Source organism: Amblyomma mixtum, chromosome 4, assembly GCF_055824585.1.
Source record: "Amblyomma mixtum isolate Tamu chromosome 4, ASM5582458v1, whole genome shotgun sequence".
In the NCBI taxonomy this organism is placed as follows: Eukaryota; Metazoa; Arthropoda; class Arachnida; order Ixodida; family Ixodidae; genus Amblyomma; species Amblyomma mixtum.
In genome coordinates this window covers 128,501,092-128,528,383 of record NC_143015.1, presented here as the reverse complement: position 1 = coordinate 128,528,383, position 27,292 = coordinate 128,501,092, and the positions used below count along the sequence as shown (strand labels likewise).

At 47.3% G+C, this 27,292-nt stretch overlaps 1 protein-coding gene across 10 annotated transcripts in view; it reads left to right on the top strand.

The window, feature by feature from the left end:
• Positions 1–27,292, top strand: part of LOC149348194 (BAI1-associated protein 3-like) — a 397,925-nt gene that overhangs the window by 252,978 nt on the left and 117,655 nt on the right. For 9 of the 10 annotated variants that reach the window (XM_089587980.1, XM_089587976.1, XM_089587979.1 and 6 more), the window contains 3 exons: positions 12,790–12,873; positions 17,492–17,760; positions 23,277–23,546. In XM_089587980.1, the coding sequence (XP_089444106.1) occupies positions 12,790–12,873; positions 17,492–17,760; positions 23,277–23,546 (623 nt within the window). Of the gene's footprint in view, positions 1–7,466; positions 7,603–12,789; positions 12,874–17,491; positions 17,761–23,276; positions 23,547–27,292 lie in introns of those variants that run through there. The other variant, XM_089587981.1, reaches the window with a different exon arrangement.

The following is a 27,292-nucleotide window of genomic DNA, read 5'->3' as shown; positions in this document are numbered from 1 at the left end:
TTATATACTGGCCCCTAACGAATCGGTCACGGGCTAGACCAGCCTTCATAGTAGTCTCAGAGGTGTGGCTAGGATTACTGTTACTATACGCGGCATGAATTAAGCACAACACTACCTAAAAGGAAGCGCTTGAATCACCGTACTGTTGGTATTCACGCTTCGCACTTCTGCTGTTTGTACCGCTTGCCTCAGAAGCGGTCAAATTTCAGGGGTGGTTGCCGACTCTTCGCCAACTGTAGCGGCGCTCCACAGCACAGCTCAATGACCTTGCAGCTTTCCGCAAAGGCGAATAAGTCGATGCCTTTGAAAAAAGTGGAAGAAAATTTTGGGGCTGCTCAAGTCACTTTAAGAGGGAAATCTGATAGCGATGTGTTTAGGAACCAATGCGCATGGATGAAAGTTGATGCAGGCGACCGCGACCAGTGCACAGCGAGAGAAACTGGCAGATGCGGATGTTCGGCTGCGGCGATGTCGTAGTGGTCTAATGCAGTGGCCAGCGAAGGCGATTTATTCATGCCGTCGCGGGTTCGATTCGAACTTACGGCCGTAAGGTATTTAGTATCTCTTTACTACGGCACCCGCCCACCTGACACACGACGCCCCCTGTTAGGCTTGCCCTCGGCGGTGAAGATGTTGACACTGCCGCAGCCTCCCAGCTCCTCCTGTGGTGATAGATTTTCAAATTCGGCGCGCAGCTCTGTGTTTGGTCCTTGGTGGTCACGTGACACATGTGACGTCATCAGTGCCTCGACCAGTCGAGGAATTACTTGACATTCAGCGGAGGGGTTTTGGTGTGGCGACTGCTCTAATGCTATCATCGCATTAATAACAGTACGAGAGAAGCACATTTTCCACGCCAGTGCGACCCTGCATGCTCCCAACAAATTCGTCTCTCGCCACCAGGGGAGCCTCACGGCGCTGGTGTCGCGCCGCCAGACCTGAGCCGCGGTTGCCTGTGACTATAACTCCCTTACATCACAATCGTGCATCATTACTTATCACAACCCCCCTATCGGTTTTCGCTGAAGCGGCCGTCACGCTATGTGAGATCCTAATTTTTTCCTCCCTTCTAGATGGTCGTAGTATTTCGTATTCACTTTCGCGCTCACTCGAGGCTTCTCTCCACTCTTTTCTTTTCTTTCCAAAGGAAATTCAATCTTTTTTCCTTTTTTCCCGTCCGTCGCGTCGCTTGGAGCAGCTGCTGTCTCGCCAGGCGACGGGCGCGTCACGTTCTTCGGCTTTGAGAAAGCTTTAGGGCGGTAATGCCGTCCCACGCACAAGATAGGCGGGCCGAGCTGTTGTCGAAGCGAGAGGCAGGATAGAAAGAAAAGAGAAGTAAATAAAAGAGAGAAATGAAAAGAAAAAGAGATTGGAGGACGAAAGAAGAAGAAAACCAAGGAATCGAAGGCCTCCACTTCCGCTTCGGCTCGTCTGCTTTCTGTGCGCTTGCAGACGACGGCCGTCTATACGACATCAAGACGCGCACCAAAGACGAAGCTCGCCGTCTGTTCTTTCTCCTTTTTCTTCGCCAATGAAATGTTCAAAAGAAAAAATAAAATAGATCAGTGGTACTATGGAAGCGCTTATTGGTCGATATTCCGGGCTACTTTAGTTATTTATTTTATTTTATGAACGCGAACACCCTTTTCGTGGTTTTCCCTCACCGCTGACAGCAGCAGAGGCATCCGTCGGGCTGTTTTTTGTAGTCTGCACGGTTTTAGTTTTCCTGGCGGTTCGAATGCTTTTTCTGGTGAAGAGTAGGCATCCAAAAGGCTCGAACATAAAGCTTGTCGATTCTCTAGGCACGCGAACGATAAAGGAACGAAAGGGGCGGGAGAAGAGGGTTTGTGATGCTTTGCTAACGCGTATTCGACTGATAACGTGGGAAGATCTTGTAAAGGCATGTCTTGAGATCTAGAAAACAGAACGTTTGGGAGAACTTCGGCGGTGCCTAGTTGTGAACTTTGAGCTACTTCGGCATGTAGGCTTAGCTTGCGTCGATAGGCACTGTATGAAGAAGATGATGCAACGAATATTACGTATGTACTTCAGCGCGATTGTAATGCAAAGAAGGCGAAAGTGACGGCCGGTTAAGGCAAATGAGTGGACTTGAGAAGAAGAAATGTGCAGCCGGAAGAGAGTGAATTGTAGAGACGAGACTCGGAAATTTGCCGATATGTATATGGGGACCTCAGCTGTAAAAACGACAAGGTGTAATCATTCAGTAGGAGAGGTCTTCTGCACTAATGCGCATTCGAATATGGAGATGATAATACGATAATGTCGGTGCCGACATAAAGCTTAGCACAACGACAGCCCTGCAGTAGAGCGGGATATTGACGACAGTGGATACAAAGGACAGCCTTCAGATACGGCAGTGCCCAAGGCAGAAAGCTCTCCGTGTGCCGGTTATCGCTTGTCCGGCACGTCGTAATCAATAGGAATAAGTCTTGATACAGTAATAGTGCGGCAAACGTGGGAGGAACTGCCTTTCTTCAAGGCAGCAACAGTGGCGCAATACGACTGCCAGAAACTGTTGTCGGGATTAAGAGTAATCTGTGTCCATAGAATGGCCATACGAGAGTGCAGGGACTCTGGTAGAATCAATCAAGCTGCCTCTGCGAGCAAAAGGAGAAACGAGGTGTCGCTTCGAGGAGGAGGTGGCAATAAAGAGATGCAGAGCCCGTCTACAGCGACGAAGAACAACAGGCGTGAGAGAAACGGACGATGTTCGCATTAAGCGAGGGAGCTGGCGGTTGGGCAAGGAGGAAGTGTGCGAGAGTGGTGACTAGGGAGGTGGCTGCCCAAGACGAAGGGATGGCGAGCTGGTGTGAAACAGCAGCGTATACTTAGGGCAGAACTTTTGCGTTGGCACGTACTTCGGCGCATGCAATACTCACTCACTCACTCACTCACTCACTCACTCACTCACTCACTCACTCACTCACTCACTCACTCACTCACTCACTCACTCACTCACTCACTCACTCACTCACTCACTCACTCACTCACTCACTCACTCACTCACTCACTCACTCACTCACTCACTCACTCACTCACTCACTCACTCACTCACTCACTCACTCACTCACTCACTCACTCACTCACTCACTCACTCACTCACTCACTCACTCACTCACTCAGTAACGTGCTAACTGCTCGACAGGCTCGCTTAATCAATTCACGGATTGACGCATTGCATCGCTTATCCAACGGCAGACAGTCGCTCGCTTCCTCACTCGCTCACTGACCGCTGTAACTCCTTGTATCGTAGATAACTCACTTCTATTATAGTGTACATTTACGTCCATAAGCGCGTGACATCAACGTGGTAGCACAAAAATTCCAGATAAGGTCTAGAAGTTAGCGGCTAGGAAAAAGGGCTTTTCCGAAACCCCATCGAATACAAATAGGCAAGCCTTGCTACCGAACCAAAAACGATTAGTGTAGTTAAAAGCCTAATCGAATACAAATCGAACATTAAAAGAATCGAACGAAATACGAAACGAATATTTGCTTAATTATTTTTTGCTTTCCCGAATGCTCGTACGAAACAAATATTCACGCAACACGGCGATCGGCTAGTGGCACCCCTGTAATAAGTGAAGAAATTAAAGGTGTAGTTCTCTATAGAGATATCACTAGTATCCACTAGGGGCAAGCAACACGTATTAACCGTCATGCCATGCACATAAGAAAATGGCCTTTTGGTACCGGTGACGGCAGCGAATGAAGTACAGCCCTACGTTTGAATAGATAAGAGGAACGAGAGTTTGAACCATGGCCCTCGATATCAGGGTTGAAGGCAAGATTTGCGAAAGTTGGCTGAACCCTGTCACGTCCCCTAATCAAAGGTTATATGTATGTGCATTATGAACACTGCCACACGAATGGACCTGGTCGCACTGTTGAACTTGCCTTCCAGCTGGGGCGCTACTTCACGCATAGACTGATCGCGGCAGCACTCGCTGGAGACTCGGAATCGGAGTGGGCATTGGTTCTGAAATGTCGTCGAACAAAACTTGGCGAGTCATATTCGAACTAAAAATTCAGTGCGGATTCGATTCGCTTCGAATAATTTTCACAATACAGTATTTGAATCGTTTAAGGAATGGAATAAAAGATATTCGATTATGCTATTCGAACATTTGGAATATTCGTACACCCCTACCCGCGCGCGCGGACTGGTACACGCACACGGTTACCCCGCCGGGGTGGCTCGCTGGTTACGGCGCTCGACTGCTGAGCTCGAGGACGCGGGTTCGATCCTGGTCGCAGCGTTTGCGTTTTTATGGAGGGGAAACGCAAGGTGCCCGTGAACTGTTTGATGCCAGTGCATGTTAAAGAACCCCAGGTGGTTGAATTAATCAGGAGCCCTCCACTACGGCGTCCCTCATAGCGCATGTTTCTTTGGGACTTAAACCCCATATGCTATGCCATACCAAACTATGCCACGCCATGCATTGCCAAGCCGTACCATTCCATACCATGCGATGCCGTACCATACCATATCATACCATACCACGCCGTACCATACCCTACCATACTATACCATGCCGCGCCATGCCGTACCATGCCATGCCGTACCATACCGTGCCATGCCATGCCATGCCGTACCATACTACGCCATACCATACCATGCCGTGCCATGCCGTACGATACCATGCCATACCATGCCGTGACATGCCATGCCATGCCGTACCATATCATACCACACAATTCCATGCCATACCATGCCGTGCCATTCCGTGCCATGCCGTACCATACCATGCCATGCCGTACCATATCATCCATACCATACCATACCACACCATGCCATGCCATGCCATGCCGTACCATACCATACCATAACCGCACCTATCACGTACGCACACACGCACGCACGAATATGCAGACTCTCGCGCGAATGGTTACACGCGAACGCACATTTAGACGCACGGAAAAGCATACTCAGGAGGGTCCAGAAAATTCCACATTGTACTGCACACTGTCGGCTAAAGCCACTCCTTCCTCCATTCGTTCTTTCATGGCGAACGACAGCCGCTGTCGTAATTTTTCTTCAACCCCCGCCACCTGGCGGCTGAGACAAGCAGGCATAGAAAACAAGCTTATAGCAGCTTCGGCGGCTGGGCACTAAAAGGTTAGACGGTCGAAAAAAAAGAGCCGCGTTCCTTCTCGCGTAAAACGCGGTTAAAGCGGGACGGCCACCGTGACCGCGCGTTTCCTTTCGCCCTGAAATTCTCCTCGGCGCAAGACAGACAGAAAGAGAAATGTGAATGAAAGAAAAGAACACCAGCAGGAGGTTGTCCTCTGTGCGTGGAAAGAAGAGCGAGGCGCAATTACCGCGCGGGTCCGCTACCGCCGCCACCAACCACCGCTGTGATGGCTGGCGCTGCTGTCGCTGGTGTTGCCGCTCACCGCGGTCAAGCGGCTGGATCGCTACTGCTGTTGTCGTTCCCGCCGTCGCTCGCTGGCCTCTGTTGTTTGCGGACCTCGTTGCTCGTACGGGGAACACTTAGGGCGCGCCCCGCTGGGGCGAATTTGGGCCCAGCTAACCCGGGTCCGGGGAATTGGCTTTCTTACGCGAGGCCTCTTGCCGCGGTTAAGGCGAGCGCCGTCCTTTGTTTTTGTTTACTTCCATTCATGGGACTGTCTCCTTAGAATGACGGCGATTGTTTGGCCGCTCTACTCGTTTTTTTTCTCTCGATTGCGGGGTGAACGGTAAAGGCCACCGGGCGGGTTGGCTGGAGAGTTAAGAGAGGGAGACAGCTTTGCGGATAGCTTCAGGTAGGAACGAAGCTTAAGGTGGGTTTAGCGTTGAAGCTGCGTGTGCAAAATAGGGTGATAGCCGGGGAAGTACGGGGACCTACTCGAGTGTTTGCTGGAGTGTTTCTCTCAGTCTAGTTTGCGGGGCGAAACTCGAAGTGACGTTACCCTACGTAAGACGGCTAGATGCGTCACTCTGTAGCGTAACTCAATTGAAATCGCTCGAAAACGGATCCGAAGATTTTCGAACTGACAACCTCAACAAGCAGTTCGGCAGGTCACTTTGATATCTTCTCCCTCGCACGCTCAATCAATCAATCAATCAATCAATCAATCAATCAATCAATCAATCAATCAATCAATCAATCAATCAATCAATCAATCAATCAATCAATCAATCAATCAATCAATCAGCTAACCAGTCAGTCAATCAATCAATTAATAAATCAATCAACCAGCTAACCAGTCAGTCAATCAATCAGTCGGTCGGCCGGTCGGTCAGTCAATCAATCAATCAATCAATCAATCAATCAATCAATCAATCAATATAATCAATCCATCAATCAATAAATCGCGTCTTTCCGCCGCTTATAACTGTTATTGTTGACACACTCGTGAATTTTCGGTTGCGGGCGGTAGCTGTGTTGGGCTTCGTTTTATGTTGGCTATTCTAGTAAGATACGCAAAAAGGTGTAGTGGGCGCCACTGCTATGGTCCAGGCTCTTCTAACGTAAGTTCACGTAAATAAACCGTATAAAAAACCAACATCTGCTTGCACAAGGAGTGTAAACGCCGTCCAGTACTTGTCACACCAGAAAACAAGCTGCATTTCTCAAAAAATCATGAGTAATTCGTTCGACTTTGTGCCACGAGGCTGACATAACTGCATGTAAGCCTCGTGCCGCACGCTCAAAACCCGAAAAGAAGTTCCCAAACTCTCCCAACGCGTTCTCAGTTGCTCTCCTATGAAGCAAACTCAACTTCCGGTTGGAGTTACTCTCCTTCGGTGTAAGTAAAAAAAAGAAAAAAAAAACATATCATCCTCTAAGCCGTGGCATTCAAAACATCACTTTCCTGACGGAACCGAACCCGGCACACGTTCAGTATTTAATTCCGTTCCCTTTCTCTTTTCCTCTCTCGGCACACGTGGCATTGCCGATAAGCACATATAGTCTCCCCAGCGGGGTTCGCTCACAATACCAAAGCCGAGCTCGTCGCCATAGGAAAACACAGAAGACCCAGCGCCGCCACCGGAAGTGGCGGTGTACGAGTTCCGTTTCTAATGGGATTCACTTATTCCGCGTTCTATAACACGCATGCCTCGTGCCGCTGGAAACAATTTCAATCTCGGCCAGCTATACCGCGGTGTGTTGCACTCTCCGCGGAAACGCGGAAGGCTCGAAGAAAGAAGTAACTGAAAGGAAGTTAAGGCGATTGAGAGAATGTGAGAAGAAAAGAAAAGAAAGAACAAGGAACGCTCCGTGTTCGTCCCGGGGTTTCACTTCCGCCGGCCATGAACACGTGTCTTCCCCGACGCTGGCGTCAGGGGCCGGCTTTGTCGTCGATATCGGCTGGCAACGCTATGAGATCAGCGTGGCGAGACGAAACCACTTCTTCGCTCTATTTGCATGTTGTTCCTTCTTCAGTTGTTCGCACTGTTCGCTTCGCGCCGGAGCATGCTTGATCGGCGGCCCTGAGATCCGTTGTTGAGGCCGGTGTTCGCGTGTCGACATGGGTGGTCGCATGAGGCGACTACGGCGCTACTGCCGTCGCCGCTGTCGCTGCTGTTACGACGTGTGCTGCTCCTGCATATCCTGCGTCTATGGCAAGCCTCAAGTAAGACAAAAACGTCATATTCATCGTCATATATGCGTAATCTCATCAACCAAGTTTATTGTCTCTCAGGCCTTAAATTAAAGGTCATATACTGTAGCGACAATTTTGTTATTCATTGCCTTCTTTTCATTTGTTTGATCAGCCTCGCGTTCGATACCGGAGCCGGTGACTGTCAATACACGTTTATTTGGCGTTCCGTCACGACGTCAGAAGATACAACAACCAATGGTAGAAGTGCACTAAGAATGAATCGGAAAAGTCTCATTACATAATTTCAACCGAGATCTATTCTAATGACCTGGTATTATTCATGTTTTGCTGCATTCGCAGCCACGTTGTCACGGCATATTGCGTCGCTCAGTATCACTCTTGGCTACCTCCTGAGTATTTTTTCCTTCTTTCGGTATCCATTCTCACATTTGAGTAGACTATCAGTCGTCAGTTCTTCGCTTTACTTGTTCTGGCCATATTCATTTCTGGTTTTTAATCTCACTTAATCTCTGTGTTGAAGCTGTCTTCCCTCCACTATCCAGGCTACTAATTTTACGTGAAATATGCCTGCTCGATGAAACTAGTGCACGCAGTAAAGGTGTATGAATTGGTTTTCAATAAGTTCAAGCTGCTCGAAAATGGGCGACGGCAAAAAATGTGCATGGAACACATACTGGCCCATTATCTCAATCCAAGTTCGAGCACAAACGTATACGCGCGGACATAAACACAACTCTAACGCAACTATTGTGTATGCGTTTTTTTGTACACATTCGTCCTCGCGCAGTTTGACCTTAGTACAGGAATGAAAAACTTACGCAAAAATTCTTACCGCATCTATCTTAAGCTGCCAAATTGCGAGAGCGCAATCGAGAATCGCCCTTTTCTGGAACCCTTGCTGTGTGCGCCTCGCTTCGCGTGCGTTGGTATGAGCTTTAAGCAATCCAGCGACTCTTTTTTTCGTGACGTGCGTGCGAGTAGCTGTTGTTTCTATGAAATATTTTCACTTGGGAGCACTTTCGTACGCGATGAGACTGGCGGCCTGAATTAATTACAATCGGGAAATATAAGCCCTCTTTCGAATGAGCAATCTGCAGTCAGAAAGAGAGGCGTTTTCGTAAGCCCTTGATCACCGCAAAGTTCTCTGTCCGATTCATTCCCATTCCGTTATTTTCCTGCATTATCATTGTTTTTTAACTGATGCGCATTGAAGCCTGAGCAAATTTAAATTTCGCTCACCCGTTACGAGCTCTGCCCAGTGCTCACAGTGCCATGACATGTTTTGGAAAACCTTTAAAAAATGTAACCAAATGACCATCGTAGTAGCGGTACGAAGGTATGAAGTCAGGAAGGGATTTTGTCAGAGCCAGTTATGTCCATCCTAATGCGAACTTTCAAGTACAAAAAATATATATAAAGTAAGTTTTGTTCATATGTAGCTAAGAAAAATACTACTAGGCCGCGAACTGATAGCATTTGGTTATGGTTTTTATTTTGCCCGCATATTTCCCACACACGTTTGCGAAATTGTGTTTGTTTCGATACAGCTGTAGTAGTCAGCGTTATCATGTGGGCTTCTCCTCAATGCCCACCGTTCTTTCAGCTGAGAGCTAGAACAAACAATGCCCCTGCATTTGATCTGCGGTCTCGCTCCGATAGGTAGAGGTTGTGCATGTCGCTGCAGATTTCATGTTTGTTTTTACTTTGCTTTCCAAATATGGCAGTTTTCTTCTTGTTACATACACTTGGTATTCTCCATGCTTGAGCATCGCACAAATGAGCCGACTTCAGTGTTTGTTGCTTTTGTGTGAATGAACCAATAAACGAACGAAGGAACGAACGAGCGAAAGTTTTCTTAAAACCGAACGTCAATTTAAGCCGAGATCGTGTTACACGTTTCGAAAGGAATTCGCCCGCGCGGTCAGCTTCGATGAGCTGGCCTTCAGCACTGGGGTTAGCCAGGCAGTTACTCTGAATTATGAGGGGGGGGGGGGGGGGGGGGAGAGTGTTCTTGTTTACGGGCAATAGCACGACATGTATTTCACGCAGGGGGAATCCCACTGTGTTGACCTCGGGCGGTGCCTATGGGATTGCGGAAGTCTTTTATCCGGTGTATAGGGCTAGGAGCGTGTCTGGACTTTCTTTTATTTACACAAGAATGGGTCTTGGCGTCCGGTGACGCTTTCGTAGATTGCGATTGGGGGAGGGGGCATTCGAAGAAGGTTACGGCCGAGCAATAGCCGCATATGCTACGCGTGCAGCCCTTCTGCACTCGTAAGAAAAGGGTCGGAGAATTCACTAACTAACTAATAACCAGTTACTTGTCACATAGATGTCTAACCTTCTAAGTAAATGGAGTTATTAAAAGTAGAATTCGTGAATGTTACTGCCTCAAGAGGCTAGTGCAGTCGCGAACGAAAAGCTAGTAGCATTTACTAAGAAAAGGGGTAGGAACTTTTCGTATATCTTGCTTGGTTCTCTGCACGTCTTGCGGGTATGTCTTGTTAAATTTGTGCATACTGGAAAAAGGAAAAGCTATATGGCAAAATCGACAAATATCCGTAACCAGTGAGATCTACCAGAGCGTGCTGGCCGTATGTCACACACTCAGGTTCGGGTATATTGCGCCTCACACATACAAGTTATGCTAGGTGATGGCATCAAATAACCTTATCGGGCACTCACAAAGGTCCAGAATGCAAGAAGAGCATAAACCAGGAATAGTCCCACACGCGCATTGCGAATGGACAGGTAAATCTTTCTCAGTCTCATATACACCGTAAATCTGACTCTCAGTTACGGGGAAGCGGATCTTGCCCGTTCAGCTAAGATACAAGCGCTAATTTTGGTGTAGAAACAGCTTAGTTTACCTAACCACACCCCGGCGCAGAAATGTCTCATTACATAACCAATTTATTCATACAACCCGCTGTGTCAGTTATAATCTGTGACTTTATGTTAGGATTAAAGGAATGGCTACTAACTAGGTAGCCAAGTTAGTCAAACCATAGTTAGCGACCATAGTTAGTCAAACTGTAGCAAGGGCTACATTTACTAACTATAGCTTGAAGAGGGTAGTAATTAGTTAGAAAAATTAGTGAAACGAAGTCAGAATTTTTAATGGCTGCACCTTCTTCCTTTTTACCACATTTGTTTTGTAGAGTGTGCTGTCCCGGCACTTATCGCCATCGAATGGAGGCGCGTCGATGAGAGTTTCGTAATCCACGGGCGCCTACACACCTCTTTCATTCAAAAACCGAAGTAAAAACGCTCTCGGGACTTTAGTTACCCCAACGTGTTGCCGAGCTCGGTGTTAGGCATTACATTATGGTGAGGATATCGTGGTAGATTACAGGAGTTGCGATGGTACGCTCGTTTGGCGAGCGTTACAATGGAACAGAAAACAAGGATCGGCGGATATATGAAGGGCGGATATATGAAGGGCTTGCGCGTAGATTGCACACACAGTGGGTACTCGACGAGCCTCGTGGGAATCAGTTGGCGCTACGGCTGAGCGCCAGGGGTTATGGAATGTTCGTCCCAATCCTGGGGTTCTATTAGGTTACCGTGCTGGTACCTGGCCTTGATTAGCGCACACTGCCCGACAGACGCTGCTTGTGATCAGCTTATACCTTAATAATAGCTGCCTAACCACTGTTTGTAGCAGCTATAGGTTTTACAATATATGAAAGACTACAATAAACACACCAACCGCAACGATTGTTGCTCAGTTTTTGGACGCACTTAAGCCGTTCTTAGAGACACTGTAATGTGCCTGTACGTACTTTCATCTCATCGTCACCCATCACCACCCTCTTTCTCCTTCCCTTACCTTTCCCCAGTGCACAGTAGTAAGCCATATATATATATATTTTTTTTTCCGCCGACATCTCTGATTTTTCAATAAATAAATTTAGCTATGTAGAAGCGAGGAGTCACATATTATACATTTTTTGTTCGCACTGGATCAGAGAACTCATTCTACCGTGCCTTTCAAATATTCGAAAATACAAGAATGTTCGAGACGAATCGTACATACAAGACTGCACTCCGTAGCCCTGGTTTTCTTGTTAGCGGGGTTGCCTTGGCGAACTTCGTGGACTTCAACTTCGCAAGATGGCAGATCCTTGCATTATCCTGGGAGCGTTACAACTTGCTAAGCATGATTAGGTTTTTTGTTATTATTAGCACCAATAGGAACGAACATGTCTTTAACGTTTCAGAAGTTCGCGCACGGATACTCCACATCCCACTGAGCGTGTAACGACGGAAGCCCCCTGAGTCAGCAGTTGCCCCATTCGCTTGTATCACCTCGGTTCGTTGTACAACATTTGTGTCTGTAATAATCGTGGCACGTTGGCGAATCGTAATCCATTTCTGTTTTATCATGCGAGCTATTCGTAGCGCCACATCACGCCTTTTCTGAATATCGGGCATGGAAGCACGAAAACCAAGATTTCTAGCCACCTCAAGCACCCCTTTGTGACCAATTTTTCGTTTCTTTGTTGCCAATATAACAATTCCTTTTAGACTTCATATCTGCTAAGGCTTCATGTCAACTCTACAGACGGCTATACTAAGGAGGTGCTACATAACTCGGTCTGCTGAACCCACTACTGCGTTTATCCCGTTTTGCACGTCAGTCTTGAAGCCATTTGCTTGTGTGCACAGCTCAAGTTACCATATCAGTAGCGTGTTATCCTAGTTCTTTGTGTGAATATCCCAACCTCGCTTCAGGCATTCTGGACATTCAGTTACTTCGCCCCGGTTTTCTGAGGCTCAAGCACCAAAAGCGGCATGTCAGCGCTACGTAAGCCGCTGCCACATTCCCAGTACAAACCGCTTACTTTTAACAAGAACTGTATATATCGCGACACACCTTGAAGCGCCTTGCTATGCCCATTAATCTTCGTTAAATGCCGTTCAGCGCGCGTGCACGCCGGGCGCACACGCCCGAATATATATATATATATATATATATATATATTTACTACACTCGGCCTCCGTTTCTGCGGCGCCGACGGCGAAATCAGCGGGCGGGAAAGCCATTGCCCGCGCCAGACATTTGCGACAGGTATACGAGTAAGGGGAGACGAATGGTCATTTCTTCTCTTCCCTCGCTAGCGTTCCTTCTTTCGTTTCTTTCTTTGCTTTCCATCTTCTCTTCTCTGATTTCTTCTTTCTGTTTTCTCGCAGGATGACGCCGACAAAGAAAAGCCCATACCGACAGAGACCGAGCTGGGCATCGCTCACCAGGAGTACCAAATCAACAAAAAAGAGGTGAGCTATACGACGACTGAGAGACGGTCTACTAGGGGGGAGGGGGGGGGGGGGGGGGCAGTGGAGTACGTGCCGAAAAAGACAAAAGGAAAGCACAGCGGGGCTCGCATTAGTAACGCTGGGCATGTCCCCGCCAGCTCGGCCATGCGAGCTTGTTTGGCCCAAAACGAAATACGCCCGTCCCGTCCACTCACTCTCCGCTAATTCCGTGCAGTACGGCCAAAGCTCTGTCTCTTCACTTCCAAAACACGGCTGAGGCGTAAGCTGCACAATGAGAGTTGGTCTTAAGTGTAATTATTGCGGAAAATATGGCGACTTTTTTTATTGTACTCTTAGTTCCATGAACAGGAACGGTGTCATCAAGAATTCATCTAGGTTTTCTAGTTTCCGACTTCTTTAACTGTGGCTCGAGCGTATTCAGAAGGTTTAGAGACTGCACTGGGCTGTTGCGAGGCACAGCGGTTTTTACATTTTCTTATTTCACCTGTAACCATCTTTTCGAGCGGTTTGTCCTGAGATGGTCTTGCACCAGAAAGCATATCTGGATCATCACCTATTTTGATATTGGATTATCAGTGCGGTCCTTAATCTTCGACCGCGAAAACTAGATTCTTCCCTACTCATACAAATAACATTCGAGGGAGTTGGTACAGCATATTGGAAAATTTCCAGCGCACACAAGACACGGACAAAGAAGAGAACATCACAAGCGCTGTGAGCGCTTGTGATGTTCTCTTCTTTGTCCGTGTCGTGTGTGCGCTGGAAATTTTCCAACTTACTCATACACCCTGAGACTGCTTAAATAAACTCTCGGTAAACTCAATTTGAACCCGGAAACTAACTCTAGGAAATAAATTTCGGGACTTTGAGCAGCTGATTCAAGTTGCTGCTCGGGAATTAGCAGAAGGCTGAAAACATTTCAGAAATACTAGAGTAATCTGTAGCATATCTGACGCCTCCTACTGTGCGGCACAACTGAAAAACGTAGCGCGGAATTGCCGTCATATCAGGCCCTGTAAACAGTGACCATGGCCTTTCCTCCTGGCGTTGTCGCGGTCGACAGCCTCGTCCCTGCTACTTGTCGTGGCAGGTGGAATGCGGGTGATGTTGACGCCATGACAGTTTTCTCAATGTGGTCATATGTCGAAACACGATAATGAGCCGATGATAACTACAGGCGTCACGCTCGCCGCAAAAAGTACGCAAGCGCAATAAGGCAGGATCGGTGTGTTCATGCTCATTGTGTTTCCATTGTTCTGGTGCGCGTTATTTTTAGCTTTGAAAGGAAATTTCAGTTTTTGATTACAATAGATAAGATAGAGGTGAACCAGTTTCATCATCATCATCATCATCAGCCTGACTACACCCACTGCAGGGCAAGGGCCTCTCCGATGTCTCTCCAATTAACCCTGTCCTTTGTCAGTTGCCGCCACTGTATCCCCGCAAACTTCTGAATCTCATCCGCCCACCTAACTTTCTGCCGTCCCCTGCTACGTTTGCTTTCTCTTGGAATCCACTCCGTTACCCTTAAGGACCAGCGGTTATCTTGCCTTCGCATTACATGCCCTGCCCAAGCCTATTTCTTCCTCTTGATTTCAACTAAGATGTCATTAACCCGCGTTTGTTCCCTCACCCACTCCGCCCTCTTCCGATCTCTTAACGTTACACCTATCATTTTCTTTTCTATAGCTCGCTGCGTTGTTCTTAACTTAAGCTGAAACCTCTTTGTTAGCCTCCACGTTTCTGCCCCATAGGTGAGTACCGGTGAGACCAGTTTACGTGTATATTACGTTGGTCTGTAGTTTGTTCTCTTAGCTGAACTAGTCAGCGCTTTGCCATACCTCAGAGGAGTTCTTGAACTGTACTATTTACGCAACTTGAAATCGAAAATCGAAACACGGCTATTTTCCGCGGCTGCTTTGTGGAAGTTAGCAGATTGCGGTATCTACCAATTAGCTACGCAGTTCACTACCGAAGGCGCAAAGAAAAACCTTTTTTTTGTGTGTTTTGAACACTGCTAAGCAGTTCGTCTGATTGACGCGAGTGGCGCGGCAGTCGCCTTACTCCCGGGATTCCAGCCAATCAGCAGTGACGGATTTTGATTCACGGGCCCCGTGGGAAGTCTCACGAGTGGTGTGATCGAAGAGCCCCGATTCCCGCGAGATGTGAGGACAGAGCATCCGCCGCGCAAGATTTTCCTGCGCTCGCGCAGATATCGATGGTAGCAGCCGCCGCGAAATAACATATATGCCGTAGGGCAATTTTTATCTTGTTTCGGACGCGAGAGCAGAAAGCTGTGATCAATCGACGCCGTCGAGAATGAGGATGTATGGCTTGTGTGGGCTTTCCGGCGCCTTTTATCCACTGAACGGCACTCGTAAGTAGCTGCATGTAAGGGCCATTTGACAAAAACAATGTTTATTTAAATTTAATGAGTGTACTGTTGTTTTGACTAATTGGTTGTTGGTTTTAAAACGTGTTTTCTATTTATGAAATATATTTGGTAGTCTTAATTTTTTTAGTTCTGTTGCATATGCGCAGTGTTGTCCATAAGGCGTGGGGTGCGACGTAGATGGAGCCAGTGTTACCAACTCTGCTTTCTATTTCCATCTGCTATTATCCGTTTACGCTTCGTTTATTATCTTTCCATCCTACGAGAGTAGAAACTGAATTACGTATCTTTAGTGTTCTGTACCGCTGTTTCCTCCGCGTACAGTTTGCATGGGGTCCTGAACACATTCAGGTGCATGAAATAGCGCCTTTTGTCCAGGACCCTTTAGCTTCTTGTACAAGGAGGCTAAGAAAAAACAAATAAATAAAATCAATGAACTAAACGAGTGTACCGTTTGTTGCATTTGAAGTGTAAAATGGGTTGTTTTTCATTTGGCAGAAATTGCGTGAGAGTCCTACAGGGGCGCTAGAGAGTAGCATAGACGTAGCGAAGTAGCGAAGTAGCGCAACACAACTTCCCTGGAGCAGACCATGTCAGAAGTGGGCCATCTGGCCACAGATGCCACATTCTTGACAATGTTCACCGCCCTGGCCGCATCGCCTTTATGGCACACGTGCATCTGGATACCGTAGCTGGATAGCAGCGGAGACGGCATTTACCCAATTCCCATATAAACTCCCATGTTCCGGACACCACAACCGTGTAGTAGCGCTATTACGCGGCGACAGCGCATATGAAGGTTCGGATATGATGCTGCGTATTTTGAATCGGGCAAAGTACATTATAACATAAAAACTCCCATTTAAAGCACTGAGAATGATGGAATTGGAAGAATATGTGGCCCAACGTCTATGTCATGCGCGGAGCAAGTTTGCAACAACGGCGGACAATCTGTCAACTCCTGCCTGTATGGAAAAAAATAAATATACCAATAGACGCTCCATAAATTGCCTACAGATTGTCTATGGACTTTCTAAAGAAATTATTATTAGGGAGATCTATGGCGTCGTATGGTGTGTGATGTTCAAGGGCCCGCAGCGGAACGTAGGGGCGACTTGAGGAAGCGCAGCCGAATTCTCCGGAGTTAGTGTTACCACCTGAGATTTCTTCACGTGCACTGATATCGCCAAGGACATGGGCGTTGGTGCGGTTCTTCTTCATTGGAACGCGGCCGCTCGAGCAAGTAATCGGCGATACCGTGAACTTTGGCTGCAAAGTCGGACGCCGGGGCTATTGAGACCACCATGACAAAAAAAAATTTAGGCAGCCTATAGAGTGTCTATAGGCTTTTGTCCATAAAGTCTATAGACTGTCTATAGACAAATCTTAGGTAACAGTCTATAGGCAATATAAATGCCACAGCGAGTCTATAGACAATATATAGATTTATGGCCATATACTTTCAGTAGACTTTTTTCTGTAGATGGTCTATAGACTATGAATAGACAGCAAGCAATATCTATAGGAAGGCAACAGAGTCAATAAGAAGTCTATAGACTGTCTATAGACAAATCTTAGATAACAATCTATAGGCAATATAAATGCCATAGAGAGTCTATAGACAATCTATAGATTTATGGCCATACACTTTTAGTAGACTTTTGTCTGTAGACGGTCTATAGACTATGAATAGACAGCAAGCAAAGCAAGAAAGCAAACGTAGCAGGGGACGGCAGAAAGTTAGGTGGGCGGATGAGATTATGAAGTTTGCGGGGATACAGTGGCGGCAACTGACAAAGGACAGGGTTAACTGGAGAGACATGGGAGAGGCCTTTGCCCTGCAGTGGGTGTAGTCAGGCTGATGATGATGATGAGACAGCAAGCAATATCTATAGGAAGGCAACAGAGTCAATAAGATGTCTATAGACTGTCTATAGAGAAATCCTAGATAACAGTCTATAGGCAATATAAATGCCATAGAGAGTCTATAGACCATCTACAGATTTATGGCCATACACTTTTAGTAGACTTTTGTCTGTAGACGATCTATAGACTATGAATAGACAGCAAGCAGTATCTACAGGAAGACAACATAGTCAATAAGAAGTCTATAGACTGTCTATAGACCATTTTTACAAGGGCACGGCGGCTAGAGACACCACTGTTACCCTCCTTCGCCGTTAACCCTCTCTGAGGCAGACGCCCCTCCTTCTTTAAATTCCACAGTGGGAGGAGCTGTACGTGGAGGTGCTGTACACGGTGGAGCACAAGCTCGGCTGCTCGGGCGGCGTCAGCCCCGGCGAGCTGCATGCGTACGCCCAGGCGGCGTTCGGCATGCCGTCCGACAACCACCGGCGCCTCCTGGCTTTGGCACGCGAGGAGAAGCCGCCCATCCCGGTGCTCAACGTGACCGTGGTCGAGGCGCAGGGGCTCGAGGCCAAGGACCCCAACGGCTACAGCGACCCGTACTGCATGTTGGGCATCCAGCCCGCCGGGTAAGCCTCGTTCGCTGCCCTTTTCTCCGCTGTACTGCAGACCTAGAATTGTAACCTACACTGGAATATAAATTCAGATGTTTAGACACATTGTCGGCGTAATTCTTTGAAACTGAAAGCAGCGCTATTAGGAAGACCACAGGGAGAGGATTTCAGTTTCAAAGAAAGAGTAGCCACTAAGTAGAACGTGTTGTCCGGCTAGTTGGTTCAATACTTCAGACATGGTAGTTGCGCGAAACGCACACTCACAAGTCAGGCTACGGGAGGAGCGCAAACACATAAAGATGGGCCCGCTGAAGAAGAAATATGACTTCGCGCAACTACCATAATATGACTTCGCGCAACTACCATGTCAGAAGTATTGAACCCACTAGCCCGGCAATACGTTCTACTTTGTCATATTTCCTCTTCAGCGGGCCCATCTTTATGTGTGCGCTCGTCCCGTACCCTGTCTTGTGTGTGTGTTTCGCGCAACTACCATGTCTGTAGCCACTAGCTTAGCGTCAAGTTCTACAGATTGTAGGTCTAAATTCGGGAATTAAACACCCGTATTATAGTTTTTTTTTTGCGGGGCTCATTCGTGAAGCTGAGCTGCATTTTTTCGCATAAAATGTGCTCTGCATCTTTTCTAAGCTATAGTGTGGTCCAGTTTCGCAGAGAAACACTCAGAGACTGATGCAACGTTGCCACTACCTCCCCTTTTTTCTCATACCCTTCGCATTTCTCCTTGAGGGCTTGATTTATTAAGGCAGCGCGGACGGCGAACGGTCCTCAGTGGAGCAACTTTCACCTGGCCCCAGAGTACTCGCCCGTTAACTTAATATACGGGAGCGTAAACCTTCGTTATCAGTTCTCTTATAGAACAAATCTCACCTGACATTACCGCAGTGTACGTGTGGAAACTACCGCTGGTTGCGTCACCTGATTTCGTTTCTTGCTTGGCTTTCAGGAGCTCTGTTTTCATTAAATATCACTAATTCAATAGTGTATGCAACTTTTAGTGGCAAAGCACTACTCCAGACGTACTAACCCCGATAAGATTCCTGTCTTGTCTTGTCGGGTGAGCTCGGTTTAGTTCAGAGGAGCATCGCGCAAGCCGCAGCCAATGGGAGGAAGCTCGGGAAAGTTCGGAAGAGCGTCGCGCCAGCTGCAGCCAATGGGAGGAGAAGAAAAAGAAAACAAGCTGCAGCCAATGGCAGGAAGCTCGGGAAAGTGCGAAGGAGCGTCGCGCCAGCTGTAGCCAATGGGAGGAGAAGAAAAAGAAAACAAGCTGCAGCCAATGGGAGGAAGCTCGGGAAAGTTCGGAGGAGCGTCGCGCCAGCTGTAGCCAATGGGAGGAGAAGAAAAAGAAAACAAGCTGCAGCCAATGGGAGGAAGCTCGGGAAAGTTCGGAGGAGCGTCGCGCCAGCTGTAGCCAATGGGAGGAGAAGAAAAAGAAAACAAGCTGCAGCCAATGGGAGGAAGCTCGGGGAAGTTCGGAGGAGCGTCGCGCCAGCTGTAGCCAATGGGAGGAGAAGAAAAAGAAAACAAGCTGCAGCCAATGGGAGGAAGCTCGGGAAAGTTCAGAGGAGCGTCGCGCCAGCTGTAGCCAATGGGAGGAGAAGAAAAAGAAAGCAAGCTGCAGCCAATGGCAGGAAGCTCGGGAAAGTTCGGAGGAGCGTCGCGCCAGCTGTAGCCAATGGGAGAAGAAGAAAAAGAAAACAAGCTGCAGCCAATGGGAGGAAGGTCGGGAAAGTTTAGTTTATGGGGTTTAACGTCCCAAAGCTACTAAGGCCATGAGAGACGCCGCAGTGGAGGGCTTCGGAAATTTCGACCACCTGGGGTTCTTTAACGCGCACTTACATCGCACAATACACGGGCCTCTAGAATTTCTCCTGCAAAGAAATTCAACCGCCGCAGCCGGGATCGAACCCACGTCTTTTGGGTCAGCAGCCGAGCACCATAACCACTGAGCCACCGCGGCGGCGGAAGGTCGGGAAAGTTCGGAGGAGTGTCTTGCCACTGTAACGAATGGCAGGGAGGAAGGGAAAGTTTGGAGGAACGCCGCGCCAGCTGTAGCCAATGGTAGAAAAAGAAGAGGCGAAGAATGAACACATGCTTTCGCACATCTGCTCGATTTATTTACTTTAAAACCCTACCACTTTTTGGTTTTCCCCAGTGTCCTTTAACGGTTGGTTTCTCTGCGTCAGTGTCTAGGCAGCCTAGAGGCAAGTCGCGGAGAGGAGGTTACGCTAAACTGGCGCCGTTTCATCGTGGGGCGGTAAACGTTGTCTCAGAGGAAGAGACCCGAAAACAACGGCTCACTGTTTCAAGAAACGTTGGAATCTAACCTTTTTGTACAGCAAAGCGCACTGATCTCAAAATCATCACAGGGACGTTTGCTGCGAGCTTCACTCTCACGGTAGCAGCAGCCTTCATGGTACCGGTTAGAATCAAGTGATCTGAAACTATCAATGATGCCAATTTAGCACGCCCTCTGTATGACGCGCAGAGCAGCGGTTGGCTATCAGTAGGCGTTACCAAAATGGCTATCATGGCTTCCAAAAATTTGAACGGGCTCTGTCGCTGCCCCTTTTGCACTAGAGTCTGCATGCTGAAGCGACAGGGAGCATAACGTCATTCAGTATTTATGCTTAGTAAAAATCTACTCTGTAGCTCTTTGTGGTTACGTTGATGTCGGTTCGAGAGTAAAGTACGCATTGAACAGCGGATGAAATTGAATTATTAAATGTACTTTTCTTTTCGCCACTCGATTAAAACTGGGTTCTTCAATGACGAAAAGAACAGAGCAGCCTGTCATGTGAGCTGGTCGTACACCATTACGTAAAGTACTCCGCGATATAAACGCGGTCTTGTGGTGAAAAGGACAGGTACAGACTCACGACTGATTTTATTAAAAAGCGTCCAGAATTTGTCTTTCTTCATGCCTGCCAAGTTATGAATTAAGAGAGGATCAAAAACTTGCTTTTTTTGTCGATACGAAGTGAATGACGGGTCGCTTACTCAAGCGTCGCCTTCCTGTTGTGTGAAAAAGACCTCGGAAAGTTCACGCGTCACCTGGTCACGGCTTGTCATCAAAGGTTTTGTACCAGTCAGCAGAGACTGGCGTGGCTTGTTACTCTTAGCCTTAGGGCAGACGCTGCAATGGCGGGTTAAATTAATCCCTGCTTCGTTTTTCATCGAAAGCTGGTGTTTCTGCGCTAAACGTTTTTAATAACACTGGTGTTCCCTTAGCCGTTCTTTGACGCAACGGCTGGTTTAGCCTGTCGTATAAATTAACGGCTAAGGGAACACCAGCTTTTGATGGAAAACAAAGCAGGGTTTCATTTACTCCTGAATTGGAGTGTCTGCCCTGAGGCTAAGCGTAACAAGCCGTGCCGGTCTATGCTGACTTCAACGAAAACGTTGCATGAGAGTGGAAAGTTGCATGCGAACTTGCCGTTTTTTTTTATTGCAAAGAAAGAGGGTGATTGCGTAAGCGATCGGTCTATCACCTGGTATCTGAAAAAAATTAGGTTTCTGAATCTCGCCTGATTCATGATTTGGCAGGCATGAAGGCATAAAACATGCGTACTTCCGAATAAATCAGTTGCGAGACTGCATGTGTGCTGCAACCTACTTGTCCTGTGTTTGTTCTGCGTACTCCCTTTGTTAAAGACAAAAAACATTCTGTGATCACCGCTTAGAAGGCATTGGCGGAGTAGCCTAACCTTTGAGATCCGCTTTGAAAATTGACATCGCTGTCATTTTATATCATTGTTTGAATGCATCACCCGGCATTATAGCAGGAGGGATACAGATCTTAAATATGAGTATGATCAAATTAATTAAGAGCATCGAGAAAACAATATTTGATGCATTATATACAGTGCTAGATATAGAACTCTTCAAGTCTCGAGAGGTAGTTCTGTGCCTGAATGTATACTGTGTGCAGTTTATGCCTATACTAGAATAATAAATACTATGAAAAAATTTAAATGTGACATTTCTTGAACGATCGTTTTACTCTTCCCATTTAAGTTTGGTTTCTTCATGCTATATTTCCGGCTGTAATTTCCTAAAGAAAGAAACGTGAGGGCCCCATTGTGAATTTTTTTTAATTTACTCATCAGCTGAGGTGTATGTTGGTGCGAACAAACACATGGATATTCAGGTAGTGATCGCACATGACTGAAATACAGCAGTGTTTTTATATTACACGGTACATGACTGAAATTACGCCGCAAGAAACCAAAACTCATGCTGCTTTATTCAAAAATTAGTTCGCATGCATATCCTATCGCAAGTAAAATGTAAAAAAGACATCCAGGTACTTAAATTCCAGTCTTGTATTTGCATTGCTTGCATTTACGGTCGGTGGAGATGCCTGTATTTGCCGCCGCGGTGGCTCAATGGTTATGGTGCTCGGCTGCTGACCCGAAAGACGCGGGTTCGATGCCGGCTACAGCGGTCGGAATTTCGATGGAGGATAAATTCTAGAGGCACGTGTTCTGTGCGATGTCAGTGCACGTTAAAGAACCCCATGTGGTCGAAATTTGCGGAGCCCTTCTCTACGGCGTCTCTCATAGCCTGTGAAGCTTTGAAACGTTAAGCCCCATAAACCAAACCAGACCGATATCTGTATTTTATTTATTTTATCCTTTCTAGCCACAACATCTTATATGGACTTGTCCATCTTTCTCGCGAGGGAGACAGAAAATTGAGCACATACCACGTGACGACATGGCCACTCTAGGAGAGAAGATACGATCAAAAACCGCAGCACAATATGCCATCGCGACGCATGTTAGTGAAAGTGGACTGCTTCGAGTGATGTAAGAGAGGTCGACTGAATTGCTACGCGCAGTTCTGAAGGCTACGGAACCGACCGACAAGAAGTTGCTGCTGCACCCACACCCCCATCCCTCCTAATTCCCTAACAGTGGCTTAGCGCCATCCATCCCTACTAATAAAGGTTTAATTCATTCATTCATTCATTCTAGCTCATACGAAAACCTACTTTTTCAGTGAAAGTAGTGATGATGTAATAACTTTATTTGCACCCGTCAAGGAATCAGAGGGCGATGAAGACTTGAGTCTTGACCGCCATCATCTTCCTCTCCATTCAGCAGGCTGGGATCCCTTGGGATTCAGCGGTGTCCAGGGCCAGACGGATGACTTCTTTTTGTTCTTCTTCTTTCTGGCTGGGCATTAAAGCCTCCCAGGACTCTATATTCCTGTCTGGTTCGTTGTGGCTAGGGCATATCCACACCATGTGGATCATGTCCGCTATTTCATTACAGTGTTTACATCTCGGGTCTTGGATCGCCGGATGCCATCTGCTTAGTGCGAGTGGGTTCGGAAAAACTCCCGCCTGTAACTTTCTCCATATGACCTCTTCCTTTTTGCTTAGGCCCTTGCATCCTCCAGGTAGTGTCTGTCTTACTAATCTGTGTATTTGTCATTAGAAGGCCGTAGGCTATCGATGCAGGTCAACGTGAACTTGTTCTCAGCGTCTCCTTTAACCACTCTCGCAGCAACGTGGACCCGCAGAGGCGGCGCCGGCGCAGCAGCAGCGCCACCAGCGGCTGTGGCTCGGACGAGGAGCCTCCGGTGGGGGGTCGGTCTCCGGCTGGCAGCGCCACGGGGTCCCCGCGGCGATCGCTGCGAAAGTTGGGCGCCTCGTTCAAGAAACGGGAGCCCCGCAGCGGGTCGCTCGAGGGCGCCACTGTGCCGGCCAAGTTCATACGCACCACAACCGTCAAGCCGGCGACACTCAACCCGCGCTGGAACGAGCGCTTCCGCCTGTGAGCACCAGAGGCTACTCTTGCTATGTATTAAGCATGAAATGCTTTTAGCCCCCGTTGTCGGCAGTGTGGTAACCTCACGCCGAGACCGAGAGCCAACATCCGGGCACTGAATTTCATTCATCCGGGCACTGAAACGAGAGCATCCGGGCACCGTACGAGATTTAACGAGACTGTCTAAGAGAGAGGGCCGCGCTTCCGCGCCGTCCCCAAAGATGGCGCTGCGGTCCCACACTCACGCATGTAAAAGACCGGCCGCTGGGCCTTCAGCTCATGACGTTTCCCCCTTTGGCAGGCAGATGTATACACGCTCGCGGAGTATTCGAACGCGCTGCATATACATTCTTGTCAGGCCTGCGTCTCGTCGTGTCCGCGCATGCTTCTGCATCGTCCTGCATTTCATGGTTACTCTACTCTCGGTTACGGGAGAGGCAGAGATTTTTCCTTCTCCCTTCACGTGAACTGGGCCCATGTTCAGAGAGCCTGAAACTATTTAATCTCCCTGTCCGGTGGGTTTCTTGGTATTTTTGTCGTTATTATTATCATCAGGGGCTCGAAAGTAATCCTGAGTCCATCGCTGTGGCGTCTCTCATGACCCAGATGGAGCTTCGGAACAATGAGTGCTAAGTTTGTTTTTGATTTTGCACATGAATTCGGTTTTCCTGTTAATTATTACGGCTAATGGATTTAAAAAGCTGTTCTTAGCTGTTCATGCCATGAGACTGTCCACATTTGTCACATGTATTTATGTATCCCCTTTGGCAAAAGTAACTCAGCGAGAGGATTTTGCTTCTCAAAGGTATAACAGATCCTTTACAGCACCTCTAAAGACCGGAAGGTGTCAAAGCGTGACAAGGATTCAGCTTATTTACACAGATTAAGAGCTTAAGGATTCAGAGCTTAAGATTCAGGGCTTAACTCAAGCGTTAGTGACTTGCAAGCTTCACAACCAGCATGACAGTCGCTGGATCTTGGTTACCTGTAGTGCGAAACGCAAAAAAACTGTCATTCTGATTTATGCCATTGACCCGTTGTGCAACAGAGCATTGATCATTAATGAGATTAATTCGAGATTTCCCGAAAGCGCGCGTCCACTGTCTACCGCTCAGCTTTTTCGCCGTAAGTTTTCAAACGCCAGGCAGCGATTTCTTCCTTATCTATCGTCTACCGGAGAAATTAAACACTGGTTGCCTCACACGAAGGTGACACTATCGAAAAACAAGCTCAATAATATCATGAAATCTTAAAACAATAGCGATCCGGCCTAAGTCGATCCCAGACGCAGTCTTCCGTAACGCCGCCATATTGGAACGACTGAGACACCCCCTCTATAGAGGTGGTGAGAATCGCCAGTGCCCAAAGGTGTGACCTAGTATCTTCTTCACAGAAATACTAAGACCATTATTAATTCGGTGGTTGCGCAGCTTATGTCACCACACGGGCTCTATTCTGCGTGTTGCGTGCCCGGATAGCCTATAAGGCATAGACGCCCACAAGAGCAGCGAACGGTTTTCTTAAAGGTGCTCGCGCAATATGTGAATATTGCTAGTGTGCAGTCGGGCACACAGTTAAATTCCCTCTTACGTAAAGAAAAGGAATTATCTGTTGCCTCGTTACCCATTCAGCTGATATTCGTTACAGTGGACGGAGCATGAACGTGGCTTCATGCTTCCAAGCTAATCAGTGAACTGATCTGCCTAGCCGCGCGGAAGAACGTTGTTCCGTTTTGTCCCGCACTGTTAACGTTGCAAGGAGACGTGGTGCTTACAGTGCCCGATGGAAAACGTCACCGCGCACATACAAGGCGTAAAAGATCGTTAGAAATGAGAAAGACACATTTTGCGACAAGGACTTGATATGCAAATGAAAATGGAGCGCAGTTAGAGACAAGTACCTTGGAAATCACTGGAAATGAGTCCTTCGGTGTTGGCATAGATGTTTGAGTTATCTGAACTGGCGATATAAAATCGATAATTCACGCCGAACACAATACCTTCCTGGCTGATGAGGTGAGTGAATTTCGCGGGAACGCGGTGTGGAAATTATTCCCACCGTAGACGCCTCTCAGTCGGTAGACCCGAGAGACCGCTTGTTAAAGCGATAAACGAATTCCCAGCCGGCACGTTCTATTCAGTTCGAATGAACGCGCAGAAAGAATTGGAAGAGCACTCAGTTGCCAAGAAAAAAAAAAGAAAGAAACAAAGGAATATACGCAAACTAAATCAGAGCCCTCATTGAAAACCGGTGTTTCTGTAATTCCACAATGGAGTCGAACTCAGCTATGTAGGTGTGATGCGGCTCTATACATTTGTTTTATTTCGTCCCGAAGCTGGGGGCATAGGGGAAGCATAGTATAGGTTGAAAACGAGTAAAAAGTAAAAGTTGGATCGAAACTTTTTGAAGCGTAACGGGTGTTTTCTTCATCTCGAAACACGGAATGCAGGCGTTGAAACACGTTTTCACGTAATTCTATTTTTTTCCTCCAATCACAGAATCTGTACTCTTACAGCGCTTCTATTACCCTTATGATTTCTTTTTTTTTATTTTTGCTATTTCGTTTCGCTTCCTGTCCCCAGCAAACAGCTTTTTCGCGTCGCCTCTGTACCGGGTGGTGGAAACACGATCGACATCGATCCAATGTGTGTTTCTTTGTTCTTGTCTTCTCTCGATTCCTCTTCACTTTCGGCCAGTTTCTTTGACAACGCATCTTTGCTGGCGAGCCCATGGCTAAACAGAAAAATACTGGCTCGGAACAGAACCAAGAAATTTTTTTTTTCCTTTTCTAAGAGAATGCCACGCCTCGTCGGATCGACTAAAAAGCTTCTAAATTCCTCCAACTTCCCCCAGCAAACCCCTTTCTTAGTTCTGTTCTTCTCACCGAGCATTCCGGAGTCTTTTTGTTATTAGCTTTCACTTTTTTTTCTTCGTTCTGCCTTAAAATCAAAGTTCCGCCGTGAAGCTCCCAGCTTCTATCGGAAGACCGTGTAATCTCTCGGCTCGGCGGAGGCGCATTTTTCTTGCTTCTTTTGGGCTCCCCTCTGTTCCTGTTGTTTTTTGTTTTCAATGCCACTCGTGTTTTGAGCCAAACAATGAGACTGGGCAGGTGGAAAATAAGTCGACAACGCCCGCTGTCTCTTTCTTTCTCTGTGAGTGCTGGGCTCGTGAGATTTAATTTAGCGTCTAGACTCCGCTCGATCCGATGGCTTATTGATTCAGTCGTAATCGCGTAATGTAGCGCGGCTTCACGTTCCTATTTTTTTTTTTTTCACTACGGCGTCTCTCATAGCCTGAGTCGCTCTGGGACGTTAAACCCCAATAAACCAAACCAAGCCTTTTTTTTTTGTTTTGCGCGCGTTCTCGCGTGTATGTATTTCGGTGGACACCATTTGGCAAAGTGTTGCCAGGAAATTGGTATAGAGACTATAGAAAGAATGTATAGCCCCTACTTCCAACTCAGTCATGGTGGGAACCAGGTACCTGCAGGACTGCGAAATGAATACAATAAAAGGACGTTTGCCCCAGCACGCGATTGAAATGCGGAGTCGGCCAATTAATAAAGCCAATTAATAAAAACGAACCGGCATTTGCTAATTGAGCCACGTATCACAGCGCCCGCTTCTAAGGGGGATTATGATGTATAAAAAGGCCTTGAATGCGATGTATAAGGGGTTTCATTTATGACGTAATGCACCGGTCACTTTAACAGTCTTTTCACTTTAACGGTCACTTTAACGCTCTGGCGTCAG